This window comes from Capricornis sumatraensis, chromosome 23 (genome assembly GCF_032405125.1).
Source record: "Capricornis sumatraensis isolate serow.1 chromosome 23, serow.2, whole genome shotgun sequence".
Classification (NCBI taxonomy): domain Eukaryota; kingdom Metazoa; phylum Chordata; class Mammalia; order Artiodactyla; family Bovidae; genus Capricornis; species Capricornis sumatraensis.
Window position 1 is genome coordinate 42056269 of NC_091091.1, and position 16440 is coordinate 42072708.

General features: G+C 49.1%; 1 protein-coding gene across 1 annotated transcript in view; it reads left to right on the top strand.

The window, feature by feature from the left end:
- LOC138070571 (transforming acidic coiled-coil-containing protein 2-like) overlaps nucleotides 1–16440 on the top strand; it is a 154370-nt gene that overhangs the window by 22664 nt on the left and 115266 nt on the right. Inside the window, exon 2 of the mRNA XM_068961862.1 lies at nucleotides 14746–14871. Coding sequence (XP_068817963.1) covers nucleotides 14746–14871 — 126 coding nt within the window. The remainder of the gene's footprint in view (nucleotides 1–14745; nucleotides 14872–16440) is intronic.

Below are 16440 nucleotides of genomic sequence, written 5' to 3' on the forward strand. Positions count from 1 at the left end.
CAGAGCCTCACCTTTGGCTCCTGCGTTGTTAGTGGTTTCTCGTCAGAGGTTAACTTCCTGAGTCTCAGATAGGCCGGGCAACATGGAGTGTGACATACAGAGGCATTACTGCTTATGGAAACCCGTGGAGCCAAGGTGCCTCTGGCTCCCCTTGGGAGAGTTAGAATTGGCCTCTGGTCCCTCCATCCATTTCTTTTGTTCTCCATCCCTTTTGTCTCTCTAAGCTTGGCCATTTAGAATATTTTAGCTGGAAGGAAACTTGAAGGTCAAGGTTTTATCTTATAGATGTGGAAAGGGAGACTCGGATAAGTCTCAGGTCTTGGCTATGGTCACACGTGAAGGTGGGACTCAAACTCTAGACCACAGAATGCTGGCCTGGTGGCCACATCCTGCAGCCTCTTTGGTTTCATCCCACTTTGTACCATGGTTATTTACATTTGTCATTGCCATGGAAACAGACAGTGCTTGCCAGATACTTGTCTAGTTTGTGGTACCACTCCATAAGAGTGAGGAGGAGTCTGGGGGTGAATGATGGTTGAAGTAAGTAGTAAGCCTGTCTCTACTTGCTGGGAGGTAGGGGTGTGTGTGTGTGTGTGATATCTGAGCATATACACATTGGCCAAAAGGGTGTGTGTGTGTGTGTGTGTGTGTGAGTGTGAGTGAGATATCTGAGCATATACACATTGGCCAAAGGGGTGTGTGTGTGTGCGTATGTGTGAGATATACCTGACATACACACATTGGCCAAACTTCATGGTGGGGCTGGTGTCCCAGGAAGGGATGTCTGGATATGCATAAGGATGTTTTGGTCACTTCAGTGACTAGAGCGGGCCCTATCTGGTAAGAGCCAGCAATGCTGTGTATGGGGACAGTCCTGTCCAACTGAGAACCGCCTTACTCCAAATGCCTATAGCACCCCTGTAAAGGACACCGCAAGGGCTTGAGGAGTAGGGAGAGACCAGTTCTAATTGGGAAGATGAGAGATGCCGACCTGTGAGCTTGCTGGAGCCCAGGCTTCAGGATTGGGTGAGGCTGGGAGAGACTGAGGGTGGAGTCAAGAGCACGTGTGTGTGTGTGTGTGTGTGTGTTTCCTGTGTGTGTGTGGGACTCAGTTCCACAGCCAAAAGCAGATGGTTCTTGAATTAACTGTGGTTTGAGTCTAGCAGGCCCTGGCACCTTTTGCACATTCAGGAGAAGGTTTAGGAAGCTGGTGGTGGTATTGCTGACTAGTTCTGGTGGAGGAGAAAATCTAAGGAGAAGGGCTGGGTGCCCTGGTCTCTCTTGCTGTGACCTGTGGCCAAGGTGCGTGAAGTCCATCCTGGTGGCTGGGTTTTGTCCTCCCTGCCCCCACTGAGGTCACAGTCCTTTGTTTATAGCCTCAATAATCATTTCTACAGCAACTCATCCTGATGACAAAATAGCCCATGAATTATGAAATCATTCGAGAGGAAAGAAGGCATGAAAAAGAAGAGCTGGAGAAACAAGTTTGTGGGGAAGTGCCTCTAAAAATAGAGTAGAGGGCAGGCGAAATTCTCCAGGGACTACAGAGCAATGATCTGTGATGGGGGTTTCATTTCAGATCTGTTGGGTATCAGCGGCACCCCCCTTCCCTTCTTATCTGGTCCTCTCTGGTGTGTAGTTTCAGTCTGTCATTTAGCAAATGTAGCCAGTGCTGCCAGTTAAAAGAAAGCAAAGTTCCCAAGACTTTTTTTCCCCTGGGTTGGAGAAAGGCAGGACAGAGCTAGCTCCAAATTTAGGCAGAGATTCTCCATGAGAATTCCTGCCCCACTCTCACCAGCTGTGTGACCTTGAACAAGTCATGAAGAGTCTCTCTGAATCATGATTTCCACTTTTAAAGGCTGGGGATACTTACCCTGCCCGCCTGGCTCACAGATCTGTGGGGGCAAGAAAAGTCCTGTGCATGAAAATACTTGGCACACTGTGAAGTGCTGTGCAAATGGAAAGTCATGCAAGTATTTTTCACCTTGTTAGATTGAAAGGGATTTAATTAGAAGAGCTTGTTTTCCTAAGCCCTTCTGAGGCTTATTTTTGTTGCTTATTGTTGTTAATTGGAAAGGAGGTGCTCCCCATGTGGCACTAGTGGTAAAGAATCTCCTGCCAATGCAGCAGATGCAAGAGACATGGGTTTGATCCCTGGGTTGGGAAGATCCCTTGGAGGAGGAAATGGCAACCCGCTCCAGTATTCTTGCCTGAAAAATTCCATGGAAGGAGGAGCCCGGCGGGCTACAGTCCGTGGGGTTGCAGAGTTGGACACGACTGAGCACACGTTATTTTTAACTGGGAACGAGGAAGGGTGCTCTTCCATGCAGATCTCTTTTATTTGGAAGCTGCTTATGTAGGTTTTCTTTCTTTCCATCCTCCCGGGTTTTGTCACCCTCCATTTTAATTGCTTGTTTATACATTCCCCCACAAAGCAAGTAAAAATAAAAGAATAGGAAATGCATGTTGGTTCTGCCACAGAGAACAAGTCTGGGGGGAAAAAAGGAAAGAGAAAGCAGTTGCTTTACTGGCTCATGCAGGATTGGCTATTTACAGTCCTTCTGACTCCTGTTACTGACTATGTCTCAGTGGTCCTCTGAGGTCCAGAGCTTTCCCACTGGGGTCATCGAAAGCATACAGCTCCTGGCTGGCATCCTCATGTTTAAGCGCCTGAGGGCACAGGTTGGTTTCATTTCCCTGATGGGGGCCCATTCCAAACTGAGAAGAGGTGGCTGGGTCATGTCAATGTCAGGAGCATCTTCTTCTTCCTTCTTGTCAGGACGTTTCTCCCTCCAACCCACGGGCTTCCCCTGGCTGCCTGCTCTGCAGCTGCGTGCTTCACAGCAAACAAGGAAAGGTCCAGTGTTTCCTTCAAACCTTGACCGAGGCGTGCTCGCCTTGTGAATTACTTGGCCAGGGAACCTGCATTCCGCTGCTTTCTGCTTCCAGCTCACAGGTTGTCTCGTGTCCAGCTGTATGTGCTAGGGTCCCTCTCCTCCAGGGCTGACAACACCCTGACTCACTTCTCCCAGCTTCCTTGTACCCAGTGCTGTGCCAGGCAGGATGCATTTCCAGCAGTTCTTTCTTGGGTTGGTGACTCTCTGCCTCGACTCCTCTCTGGAAGGGCGGGTACAAGCCTTTATTCCTTGCATGAGTTCTAGACCTCTCGTTGCATTCGTGGGTAGGGAGAGCTTTTGGAGGCAATGTTGCTACTTGTGTGGTTTGGGAATCAGGGAAAGTCTGTCATTGTTATAAGGTACTGAGGACTCCAAGAGGCTTAAGAAAAATTATTTATTTACTTCACTTTTTTGGTTGAGCTGGGGCTTCACTGCTGCACTCGGGCTTTCTCTAGTTGTGGGGACTGCTCTTCGTGGCAGCATGCAGGCTTCTCATTGCGGTGGCTTCTCTTATTTCAGAGCATTGGCTCTAGGGTATCGGCTCAGTAGTTGTGGGTTTGTTGCTCCAAGGCATGTGGAATCTTCCCGGACCAGGGCTCAAACCCACGTCTTCTGCATTGGGAGGTGGATTCTTATCCACTGTACCGCCAGGGAAGTCCCACAAGTTTTTTTAAAAAAGAAACACTACATTTTGCCTTGTCTATAATCAAGGCATTTGTGCAGTCCTCAGCTTAATTGTGGCACCCCACTCCAGTGCTCTTGTCTGGCAAATCCCATGGACGGAGGAGCCTGGTGGGCTGCAGTCTATGGGGTCTCTGGGAGTCGGACATGACTGAGCGACTTCTCTTTCACTTTTCACTTTCATGCATTGGAGAAGGAAATGGCAACCCACTCCAGTGTTCTTGCCTGGAGAATCCCAGGGACGGGGGAGCCTGGTGGGCTGCCGTCTATGGGGCCGCACAGAGTCGGACACGACTGGAGTGACTTAGCAGTAGCAGCAGCTTAATTATAGACTTCCCTGTAGCTCAAACTGTAAAGAATCTGCCTGCGATGCAGGAGACCAGGGTTTGATCCCTGGCTGGGGAAGATCCTCTGGAGAAGGGAATGGCAATCCACTCCAGTATTCTTGCTTGGAGAATTCCATGGACAGTGAAGCCTGGAGGCTACAGTTTGTGGGGTTGCAAAGAGTTGGACACAGCTGAGCGACTAACATACAGCTTAATTGAGCTGAGTTGCCTGCTCTCAGTGCAGAAAAGTTAGAGAGGAAGCTGGTTCTGGCCTGAGTTAAGTGGCAGCTAGACTCCTCTGGTGGCAGCATCTTTCTGTCCTTGTTACTTGCCGCACATCCGTATATCCAGCTTATATTTATCAGACACTTGCTGCTTGTTGAAGACCTGTTGTGAGATCCACACTATGCTTTACATACACATTTTGCTCTTCTTTTCTTAAAAAAATTATGATTACTTGTTTTTGACTTTGCTGGATCTTTGTTGCCATGTGGGCTCTTCTCGAGTTTCGGCAAGTGGGAGCTACTCTCTAGTAGTGATACACAGGTTTCTCATTGCAGCGGCTTCTCTCGTTGAGGAGCACGGGCTTTAGGGTACATGGGCCTCAGTAGTTGCGGCTCCCAGTCTCTCGAGCACAGGCTCAATGTTTGTGGTGCAGGGGCTCCAAGGCAAGTGGGATCTTCCTGGACCAGGGATCAAACCTGTGTCTCCTGCACTGGTGTGAGGATTCTTTACCACTGAGTCCACCAGGGAAGCCCTCTTATTTCTTTTAATTATCTTTCCCAGTGATTCAAAATGTCCCCATTTTACAGATTCAGAAACTGAGGCTCAAAGAAGACTGCAGCAGGCTGGTCAATGGCAGAGCTGAGTTCAGGCTTGGGTCTGCCTGAGCTGTGCTGTCTGTCTGCACTGGCTGCCCTGCTCGCGCACGTAGTGGATGCCTCAGGTTGATTTCTTTGATTTCTGTGCCTAGTGTTCTGGTGAAGTCGGGGCACCTGTTGCGTTTCACACCCTGGCTCTGGGGAGAGGTCGGCAGCCTTGGCTGAGGTCTTGCGCCTGAGGTGCTGGCCTGTTCAGCAGGCATACCCCCTTCACTTTGTGCACTCTGATCAGAAGGATAGTGATGTCATCACTTAGCCTGAGCATGCAGCCTCTCCCAGGGCTTGGATGGGTTTATTTCTTTGTCTTTTAAAAAGAACAATGACTGCTCTTTCCTTGCCTTGTCCTAGAATAACTTCCTCCCCTTTGAGCTTTGCATAAACCCCAGTTCTCCAGCTCATTAACCCTGAGAGGTGTGGGAATGATAGTCCAATTTTAAGGAGTGCTAAAGTCATATACAAGAGGAAGGACCCCCTCCCCACCATCAGATCTCCCCAGGGAGCTGGTCCCCTCCACCTCCCATCCGTACATCCTGACCAGGATCCTGGCCTCTGGCCAAGGCGCCAGGCCAGCTGGGGCTGGGCCACTGTGGGCACTGCCCAGCGCCTCCTCCAAGCTGTCCCTTCTCAGCCAGCCCAGAGGGCTGCGCCTCTGGAGCCTTGGGTTTTTCAGATCAGAAAAGCAGAGGCCTGGAAGGGACCCTGGAGACCCAACAGTCCAAGCCCTCACTTTACGGAGGAGGCACTTGCAGGCCAGGTGGGGAGGGGTCTTGCCACCTCCCCTGGATCAGGGAAGGGTCTTGTCCACCTCCCTTGGATCAGAGCCATGCCCGCGCCCCTGCTGGCAGCTGACAGGCTTTCCGTGGGGAGGCCAACCCTGCTGGGTGCCTTTGCACCCACTGTCTTCTCTCTGTATCCTTGAGAGGTGGTGCTTGAGGCCCGGGGTCCTGTGGGCCTGAGGTCTGTGGAGCAGCTGGATGGAGCTCAGCTCAGCGAGGCCACGCGTGGAGGGACTTTTCCCACCCGGGGGGATCCATTTGCTCCTCCGGAAATGGGCTGTCCCGTGGCTCACAGTGGCAGAGGGCCTGCACGGTGCCCAGCAGCCCACAGTAGGTGCTTCTAAGTCTTGGTTCCCTTTGCTTGTTGCCACGCCCGTTCCACGGCCCCAGCCAACGTGCACACGGGGCCTGGGATGGCTGAAGGGGCAGTGGACACCTGAGGGCGCTCACCTGGCCAGGGGCAGCCGGTGGAGGGGCCCGGGGTACCCTGGAAAAGCACATTCAGCGTGTCCTATTGTGTTTGCATTGCTGACGCCATTGTTTGTAGAGCGATTCCCTAGAGAAACCTTGACCTGACTGCTCTCAGTGGAGGACCCTCCTCACGCCCTTTCCAGGCAGGACGGCCCTTGCCCTTGCTGACAGGTGGGGAGGCTGACCTCGGAGGAAACTTCTCACAGGCTCGCACAGCTGTGTTGGTGAGGGCTGCCCCAGCTCCCAGGGGTGGGGGCTGACCTGAATTTGGTTGGGGGCTGCCTGATCCTGCTGAGTTATCTGTTACTCACTGTGTGTTAGAAAAAAGTAAAAGCACAGCAAAACCACTGACTCATAGTTTTTTGTTCCTCAGAATGATGTACCTTTATTTAATTTGAGCAGCTGATTTCATTGAAAGTTGAAGTAAATAATCATACAGAGTAGGGGCTGGAGTCTGAGGTGTTATCCATGAAGCATGTGGTTAATAAGGTGACCTTCCAACCAATCAGATGCTCAAAACCCACGTGGTCTTTTTTTAAAAGCATCTGTTTATTTGTTTGGCTGTAGAGGCTCTTAGTTGCAGCATGTGGGGCCTGGTTCCCTGGCCAGGGATTGAACCCGAACCCCCTGCATTGGGAGTGTGGAGTCTGAACCACTGGACCACCCAGGAAGTCCCCCACTTGGCCTGGATCATTCCCCAGGGCCCTTCCCTCACACCTGGTGTTGGGTGGATGTCGTGAAGTTGGACGCAGGACTGATCCCGTCTGCTCTGCACCTGCCGGGATTCCGCCCCGCATTCCCTGGCCCCGCTCCACGGCCCCTGCATCTCCTCCCCACTCCAGCTATTCTCTCCCCACCCGTTGCAGGACAGCCTGTCCTCAGCCTAATGTTTGAGGCCTTCTCTGTAGGCTGGCCCCGGGCCCGGCTGTCTAGGTGAATGAATGCCCCACGGACCCCCATTCAGTGCTGCTCCCCTTGTGACCATGCTGTGCCCTCCCGAGCCCAGATGAGCTCGGGGTGCTGGGAGAGGCTGGTTGCCTGCATGCCTTTACTCCAGAATGTTTTGTTCGCTTCTTTCTGAAATAATTTCCTACTTAGAAAAGTTGCACAAGTAGCCCAAAGACCTCCCTACTCCCTTTGCCCAAATTCCTGAATTGTTGCCATTTCACCTCCCGTGCTCTTGTCCCCCCACTTTATATGTGTAGGTGTGGATGGAGATACATTTATTCATCCATCATTGTCACTGTTTATCTGAATCATTTGAGAGCCAGTTGCAGACTGGAGAAGGGAATGGCAACCCACTCCAGCGTTCTTGCCTGGAGAATTCCATGGACAGAGGAGCCTGGCAGGCTCCAGTCCATGCGGTTGCAAAGAGTCGGACACGACTGGCGACTAACACTTTTTGCGACTCAAAGGTGTCCCCATCCAAACGAAACTGAACAGTCCAGTGACCAATTTCCCCAAACAAGGCCCCTCTCCAGCACAACGCTGAGCCAGCCATCCAGCTGGAAATCACTATGATACGTCCCGCCATCACTCAGTCATCAGAAGCCATTCGGATTCATCCACACGGTCTCTTTTCCATCCGATCTGGGGTCCAGCCCAGAGGCATGTGTTGCGCTCTAAGAATGCCCGCAGACTCTCCTTTAGTCTGGAAGGACTCCTCTGTCTCTTGCTGTCTTTCATGACCTTCTGGAGTACGGCTCCTTCATTCTGGGAAGATCCCTCAACCAGAATCCTCCAGAGTTTCCCCGTAACCAGACTCTGGCTGTCACTTGGGGCAGGGGTCCCGCAGAAGTGACGCAGGGTGAGGACCATCCACTGCTGAGGATGTGATCCCGGTCAACACCTGGCCGAGTCGGTGCCCACAGTGTTTCTGTAACTTTGAGTCTTCATACACGCCCCCCACCGCCCGGTCAGGTGGGAGAGTCCTCCAAGCCCACGCACTTGCCCTTCAGTTCTTTGAACCTCTGTCCACCCGCCTTAGAGCCCTTTGATAGCTCCTGACTGACTTCACCACCACACGGGGCATTTTCAGTTTTCATCACTTCTACATTTACCAGTTGACACTGTACAGTAAAAAGGAACTTTCACCCCTCGCCTTTTATGTATTTGTTCATGTCTTTGTATGGACTCATAGATTATTACTTTACTCAGTGGGTTTTATTACTATCTGTATTTTTTTTTAATGCCCAAATAGTCCCTTATCTGGCTGGTGGCAGCCTCTTTGAGGTGGTTCTGATGTCCTTTTGACATGACCTCTTTCAGCAGACAGAGCTGGGAGATAGATGTGTATACACATACACGCACACACACACCTTTTATTTATGAGCTCAGTTCAATTCAGTCACTCAGTCGTGTCTAACTCTTTGCAGCCCCATGGACTGCAGCACGCCACGCCTCCCTGTCCATCACCAACTCCTGGAGCTTACTCAAACTCATGTCCATTGAGTCGGTGATGCCATCCAGCCATCTCATCCTCTGTCTTCTTCTTCTGCTCCTGCCTTCAATCTTTTCCAGCATCAGGGTCTATTCAAATGAGTCAGCTCTTCGCATCAGGTGGCCAAAGTATTGGAGTTTCAGCTTTAGCATTAGTCCTTCCAATGAATATTCAGGACTGATTTCCTTCAGGATGGGCTAGTGTGATCTCGTTGCTGTCCAAGGGACTCTCCAACACCACAGTTCAAAAGCATCAATTCTTCGGTGCTCAGCTTTCTTTGTAGTCCAACTCTCACATCCATACATGACCACTGGAAAAACCATAACTTTGACTAGACGGACCTTTGTTGGCAAAGTAATGTCTCTGCTTTTTAACATGCTGTCTAGGTTGGTCATAACTTTCTTCCAAGGAGCAAGTGTTTTATCTATAGCTAGTGTTTATCTGATACCTCTGATTACAGCCCAGCCCTGAGAGTTCTTTCAAGCCTAAATTGCCTTTGTAGAGGCACGTCTTCCCCTGACTGTGAGAACCTGCTCCCTTTATTCTCGATACGGTTATTTTTCTGCTAATCTCCATGTGGGTAACAATTTCCTTAAGACACCAGTCTCATCCTCCCTGCCATTGTGGCCCCATCCTTTCTCCTGTACTTCTTTCTTTTCCTGCCCAAACCATCAGGGAGAGAGGGAGGGAGAAGCATTTTTAATCTGGAAAGCCCTCTGCACACGTATGTCTGTTGAAACACTTGGCTTACTCCTGTCCCCTCATAGGCCCTTCCCAGATCGCCCTGGCCTGAAAGGAGCCCAAGTTTTTTCTGCTGCAGCTTGTTTTTCTATTACTAGCCTTCTTAGTTTTTTTGTGTGTTAGGTTTTCAACTTGCCTTGCTCTCACTTAGCCTATCAACCCTGCAGTGTGCAGTCCTCCTCGTCTTAAAAACTACTTTATTGAGATGTGGTTGACATAAACGAGGGACTTCCCTGGTGCCTCAGACGATAAAGAATCTGCCTGCAGTGTGGGAGACCCAGGTTCAATCCCTGGACCAGGAAGATCCCCTGGAGAAGGGAATGGCAACCACTTCAGTATTCTTGCCTGGAGAATTCCATGACATATAAAAGCTGTGCTATGCATATTTAATGTATACAGTTCAACGGGTTGACGGAGAAGTATATGCCTGTGAGACCATCACTGTCATCAAGGCGATAAACATTATCTATCACCTCCCAACGTGTCCTCCCACCCCCATTGCTGTTACTGTTACTAATAGGCACGCTTAGTTACTCAGTCGTGTCCAGCTGTTTGCAACCTCATGGACTGTAGCTCGCCAGGCTCCTCTGTCCATGGGATTCTCCAGGCAAGGATACTGGAGTGGGTTGCCATTCCCTTCTCCAGGGGATCTTCCCGATTCAGGGACCAACCCCGGGTCTCTTGCATTGCAGATGGATTCTTTATCATCTGATCTACCAGGAACATATGAGGATTATTAATCTGATCCCCATTTAGCTTCTCTTGGTGCTGGCGCCAGAGCTGTTCCTTTTGCATAGGTCTCATGTGTAAAGCTGAAGCTGTTGGCTTTTTAGACCGAAATCTGAATGCCTGCCTCTTTGAAGCAGAGTCCCCTCTGCCTCAGCCTCTGAAGGAAGGTGACTCATGGCCCTTCGGAGAAGCACTTGTTGATGCAAGCCTCCCTCCCTGACATTCCACTGGAAAATCAACCCTTTGCTGGCCTGACTAAATTTATAAAGGGTTGGCCCCAACAGCTGGTGGCAGCAGCTGGTAGTTAAAATCTCTGACAGATTTTTTTTTTCTCCTCTGAAAAATATTTCAGACACTCTGGTCCCAGCTCCACCACTTGTAGAATTTGGAAGCCATTTATAGCTGCTTACAGTTGGTCTGAGAAGAATTCCCCTCCGTCCTCATAAGTCAGCCTTCCCCTAAGCCATCTGGAGCATGACCCATCCCTGCAAAGTAAGACAGGAAGATCCTGGGCTGATGGTGCAGTGTGAATTTGATGGTTTTTTTTTCTTTTAGTAATCTCACTTGGTTCAGTTTAATATATAGGTATATACACACACATATATGTATATTTTAATCACCCCTGAATATTCATTGGAAGGACTGATGCTGAAGCTGAAACTCCAATCCTTTGGCCATCTGATGCGAAGAGCCGACTCATTGGAAAGGACTCTGATGCTCAGAAAGCTTGAAGGGGAGAAGCGGGCGGCAGAGGATGATGGGTGGATGGCATCACCGAATCAATGGACATGAGTTTGAGCAAACTCTGGGGGATGCTGAAGGACAAGGGAGCCTGGTGTGCTGCAGCCCAGGGGGTCTCAGAGAGTCGGATGCAACTGAGTGACTAAACAGCAGCATGGGAGGCTTATAAACCTTTATCTGAGCCTATTAACTCTGCTCACTATTCGAATGCCCTTTAATCTGCAGTCCATTAGGAGCAGAGAATTGGAAAGCACAAAGTAAAAAGATAGGCAGGTGAGGTGGTGGATGCACGCGCGCTGGCTCACAGCCTGTGAGGGAGAGGCCAGACTGAGTTTGCAGAGTCCTCGGCCATGGTGCTGTCCAGGGCCTTCCCTTCTAGAGACGGAAAAGTTCAGCTCAGAGCAGTCACCTGGCTGAGATCCCAAGGTGGGGCTTGGTCTAGAATCCAGCCCTCATGACTCCATATACAATTGTGTTTTAGGGCCATGGCATACCTCCTCACTTACATCATAGTCGCTCGAGACGCTGATCATGTGTCGCTGACAAAGTGTTTAATTATATTCAGGATTCTCTCTTCCAAAAAAACCCCAGCCGTCAAGCAATTGTCCAACATGCTTTGAAAATTAATTCCGTCCCCAATGAGTTAAAATGCCATCTCGTAGACTGTGCGGGGAGATACTGTTATCTGACAGATTCTCCACCGGGACCTTAATTTTCCCCAGTGGTGCCTGTTGAGAGAGGCACGGCTGGGTTTCTGTCCCAGGATGAGGCTGGCAAGCCTGGGTCTTCCCCGGGAGGGAAGGTGTGAGTAGAGAAGTCACTATAGGGGTGAGTTTAGAAGCGTTGCTCTGCTTGTCCGCTCTCTTAAAATTTTCACTGAATTATGAATTGAAGTTGCTCCCTGCCATTGAAATTTTCCTCAAAGATGCTTTTTCTTTTGCTTATAAAAGCCGCATATGTTCAGAATAGAACTAGAAAATAGAGTTAGACTCAACGAAAAAGAAAAGAAACACTGCTAACTTTCCTACTGAAAGAGAGTTGCCGTTAACCCCTTGATGTATGTATCTTTCCACATTGCTTGGTTTGTTCACCGTCAATTGCTTCCTGTGTCGGTGTTTGTCCATACATTTGTGTGTACACACATACACACAGATACATATATATTCATACACACAATGCACATAAAGTCTTGATCATGCTGCCAGTAGTTTTTTTAACCTATTTTTAGTGAATAATGGATGTCTTTATTTTTGAATGCATGGAGATCTACCTTCTTTTTGAAATTTTTAGTTAATTTTCTAACCTTTTTTTCACATGGCTGCAAATGAATCCATTCTGTGACTGCTCTAACTTGAGTAACTGTCCCCTAGTGTGGACATTCTGGTTGTTTCCTTTTTTTTTTTTTTCTATTGTGGTCACAGCTGTGATTGGCATCTTTGCTCACACCCTTAATCATCTCCTTAGAATAAATTCTTGGAAGTAGAATGGTTGTGTCAAAAGAAACAGAGTCTTTTATGACTTTCGGTGTGTGTTGCCAGAACTCCTGGGCCGTGTTTTTCCGCTCAGGTTTTATGACTTTGGAAGGCCGATTTTGCCTGTGGTTAAGGATTCTCCGAACCGTGGTCCACCAGAGACATCCTGAGTCCCTGCGGGGCTCCTCCTCCAGGCCTGCCCCTTCCTTCACTTCCCTCTCTGCCCATCTCCCTCTGACTCCTCGGGTGTGGTCATCACAAGCCTCCAGGGTCGGAGAGCTTGGGATGGTGGGTGGAACTGTGAAGGAAGAAGGAAGCGTCACAAGATCCATGGGAGTAAATAGAAAGGCGTGGGCACAAGTGTGTGCCAGTCCGGTCCTATTTAGAACATAGTTTCGGAACGCTCACCCTGAGCCTCCCCGCCTCTCTTCCGTCTCAATGCCAAGGGAAGCACTTTGGGGCATTTGAGGCTTTGGGCTGATTCTTCAGCTTAAGATCGAGTCCCAGTCCCACGCCCTGGCCTTGTGATCTGGCTCCGGCCCTCCTGTCCCCTTCCTGGTCGTTTTGATCTGTGCTCCAGCTGCAGTGGCCTTTCCGCATTCCTCCAGACCAGCACGCTCCTTCCTGGACTGAGCTTTCAGATCTGCGGCTGCCTCTGCTGCGGGCGCTCCTTCCCTTACTCTTCCGCCCTTGGGAAAAAACCCAGTGCAGCGATTAAGGGCATGGCTCCTGGTGTCTGGCTTGGGTTTGTATCCTGGTTCTGCCTTTTACCAGCTGTGCAACCTTGGACAAATTACTCAACTTCTCTGCGCATTGGTTTCCTCATCTGTAAAATGGGACTAATGATAATACCCATCTCATAGGATGGTTGTGAGCATTGAATATGGTGATGGCTGTGAACACTTAGATCTTAGTTCCTGGCACAAAGCCCGTGTGAGTAAACATGAGCTGTCACTGAGCTGATGGCTGGCCTCAGCTTATAACGTTACAAAGACATTTTCCCTGATCCGCACTCCAGGCTGGGACCTCCTAGTTTATGTTTTCTTAGCCATTTGTATCTTTCCATCTTAGCAGTTACAACAGTTTTTACTGGATAAATAAGTATTTTTATTTTATTTTTTAACACCAAAAACATTTTGTATCGGGGTATAGTTGATTAAAATGTTGTGGTAGTTTCAGGTGAACAGCAGAGGGACTTAGCTCTATAGACACATTTATCCCAAACCCCTCTCCCATCCAGGCTGGCACATAACATTGAACTGAGTTCCATATGCTATACAATAGGTCATTGTTGGTTATCCATTTTAAATATAGCATTGTGTGCATGACCTCCTACAGTCCCTAACCATCCCTTCCCCCTGTTTACCATAAATTTCTTTTCTGTTTTCTGTTTTATAAGTAAGCCCATTTGTATAGTTTCTTTTTAGATTCCACGTGTAAGGAATGTCATATGATATTTCTCCTTCTCTGTCTGACTTACTTCATAACTCTCTAGGTCTATCCATGTTGCTGCAAATGGCATTATTTCATTCTTTTTAATGGCTGAGTGGTATTCCTTGTATATATGTATCCCATCTTCTTTATCCATTCGTCTGTTGATGGACATTTAGGTGGCTTCTGTGTCTTGGCTATTGTAAACAGTGAATAAGCATTAAGAAAAAAAAATTTTTTTTTAACTTTGGCTGTTGCCTGAGACTGTAAGCTCCATGAGGGCAGGGACCACCTTACAGGGTTGTTGTAACAATAACATAGTTGTTATTCAGTCAGTGTCTGCTCAAGGACTGAAGGTAATGGTCTCGTTACTGACTGCCACAGAGCCAAGTTCATCAGCAAGAAGTAATGACCCTCCCTGATAAGCTAAGACATAACTGGTCATGGAAGGGGATTCCCAGAAGAGTGAAAGGATGTATGGGACCAGCGACAGTGTCCGGTGTCCCTCTGAACTTTCAAAGCAGCCTGCTCTTGGAGGTTGTCTAATGCCAACCTTCTCAGTGGACAAAGGGCCAGTGTAGTTTTTAATTTCTAACTCACTTTAAGGTCTAAACTTCTGAAAACATATTTAAGAGAATTACTAGAAAGCAAAACAAAGCTCAAGGCCAGGGTTTCTCAACCCAGGCATACTGACCTCTGGGGCCAGATAATTCTTTGTTGTGGGTCTGCCCTGTGTATTGTAGGGTATTTAGCAGCATCCCTGGATGCCAGCTGCACCTGGCCCTCTGGTTGTGATGACCAGAATTGTCTTCGGATATTGCCAAATGTCCTCTGGTTGGCAAAAATCACCCCTTATTGAGAACCGCCCATCAAGACCTACAAGACAAGCCCCAACTTTCATTACTGGAGTCAACAGACAGAATGAATACCGTGTTCCTCGGAAGGCCTCTAGGCCCTTATCCCGGGTGTGTGTCTCTGTAGAGCAGTAACCAACCCCTCCTGGATCAGCACCGCCCTGGGCCATGCTTGGAGTAGCCCAGCTCCTTCCTCTACAGGAAGGGAAACTGAGGCCCTGCGTGGGACCCAGAGAAAATGTGCAGTTGAAACACATTGAAGACGTTCAGGAACATTTCTGAGCCTTGGTTTTTCCCTCTCCTAGTTCACTTGTACCAGATGATGTCATCCAGCCGGCTGCCCTTGAAGACCTGGAAAATTCACTCTTAGCTGCCTCGACCTCCCACAGTGATGTCAGCGGCCAGGTCTCCACGGATCTGACAGCCCAGAGGTAGGGTGAGGGTGGGCCCATGGCTGATGGTGGGACCCTGGGGCCCAGTCTCTGAGGCTGCCTCCCATCCTCCCCTCCCCTCTTCTGCCCACAGTTCCAGCCCCCTACCCCTATACCCCCAGCCCCGGTGTGCACACTCCCCTGCATGGGGCTGGGCCAGGTCGCTCAGTGGTATCCGACTCTGCGACCCCTGGACTGTAGCCCGCCAGGCTCCTCTGTCCATGGAATTCTCTAGGCAAGAATACTGGAGTGGGTAGCCGTTCTGTTCTCCAGGGATTTTCCCAATGCAGGAATTGAACCCAGGCCTCCTGCCTTGCAGGTGGAGGCTTTACCATCTGAGCCACCAGGGAAGCTCTCCTGGGGCCTTAGGGATGACCTGAGGGGACCCCAGGAAGGAGCTTTCCCCTACCCACCCCCCCCACCCCCACCACACACAAAGGCCATTTTAGAGATTTGTCCTCTTGTGTTCTTATTTAAATAGAAGTCCTCGAGGAGTGACATCGTGCTATTTATACTTTCCCAGGAATGACTTAGCTGCCTCTGGCCTCCCAGGACACAGGCTGGGGTAGATGCTTGTGTTCTTTATCTTTGGGAGGTGGGCAGAGACTATAGGAGCCAGCAGCCCACAGGAAAGGGACCAGATCCTGTGCCTTCACTCAGCAAATGGGCCTGGCTGGGGACCTTTTTCCTCACCTTCGAGCCGCCCACCCGGCTGCCCGCCTGCCTGCCCGCCTGCCCTGCCCTTGCCCTGTGTGCCCCGCACCCCACCCCTCACTGTTCTCCGAGTGCACTGTGTTCATTGTGCGTCTGCCTGCGGACTTCACACTTAGTTTATTGAAACCAGGCTTGTCCACAGCCAGCCTTGGGACTTGGCTCAGATGCCTTTACCCACACACGCACACACACACATGTAATCTCTCTCTTTCTCTACACACAGGTGTATATATATGTATGTCTCTATGATGCATATGTATGTGTATATATATACACATACTTCTGGTTTATATTGATATATATGTATAGTATATTTATTATATAATGTATAATTATATAATATATAAATATGTGTGTATTTATATGTATTTATATATATGTATGTATATACTACTTCTGCTTTATTGACTGTGCTAAAGCCTTTAACTGTATGGATCACAGCAAACTGTGGAAAATTCTTAAAGAGATGGGAATATCAGACCACCTTACCTGGCTCCTGAGAAATCTGTATGTAGGTCAAGAAGCAACAGTTAGACCTGGACATGGAATAACGGATAGGTTCCAAATCGGGAAAGGAGTACATCAAGGCTGTGTATTGTCATCCTTCTTATTTAACTTATATGCAGAGTACATCATGTGAAACTCAGGTCTAGATGAAGGGCAAGCTGGAATCAAGATTGCCGGGAGAAATATCAATAACCTCAGATACGCAGATGACACCACCCTTATGGCAGAAAGTGAAGAGGAACTAAAGAGCCTCTTGATAAAAGTGAAAGAGGAGAGTGAAAAAGTTGGCTTAAAATTCAACATTCAGAAAACTAAGATTATGGCATCTGGTCCCATCACTTCATGGCA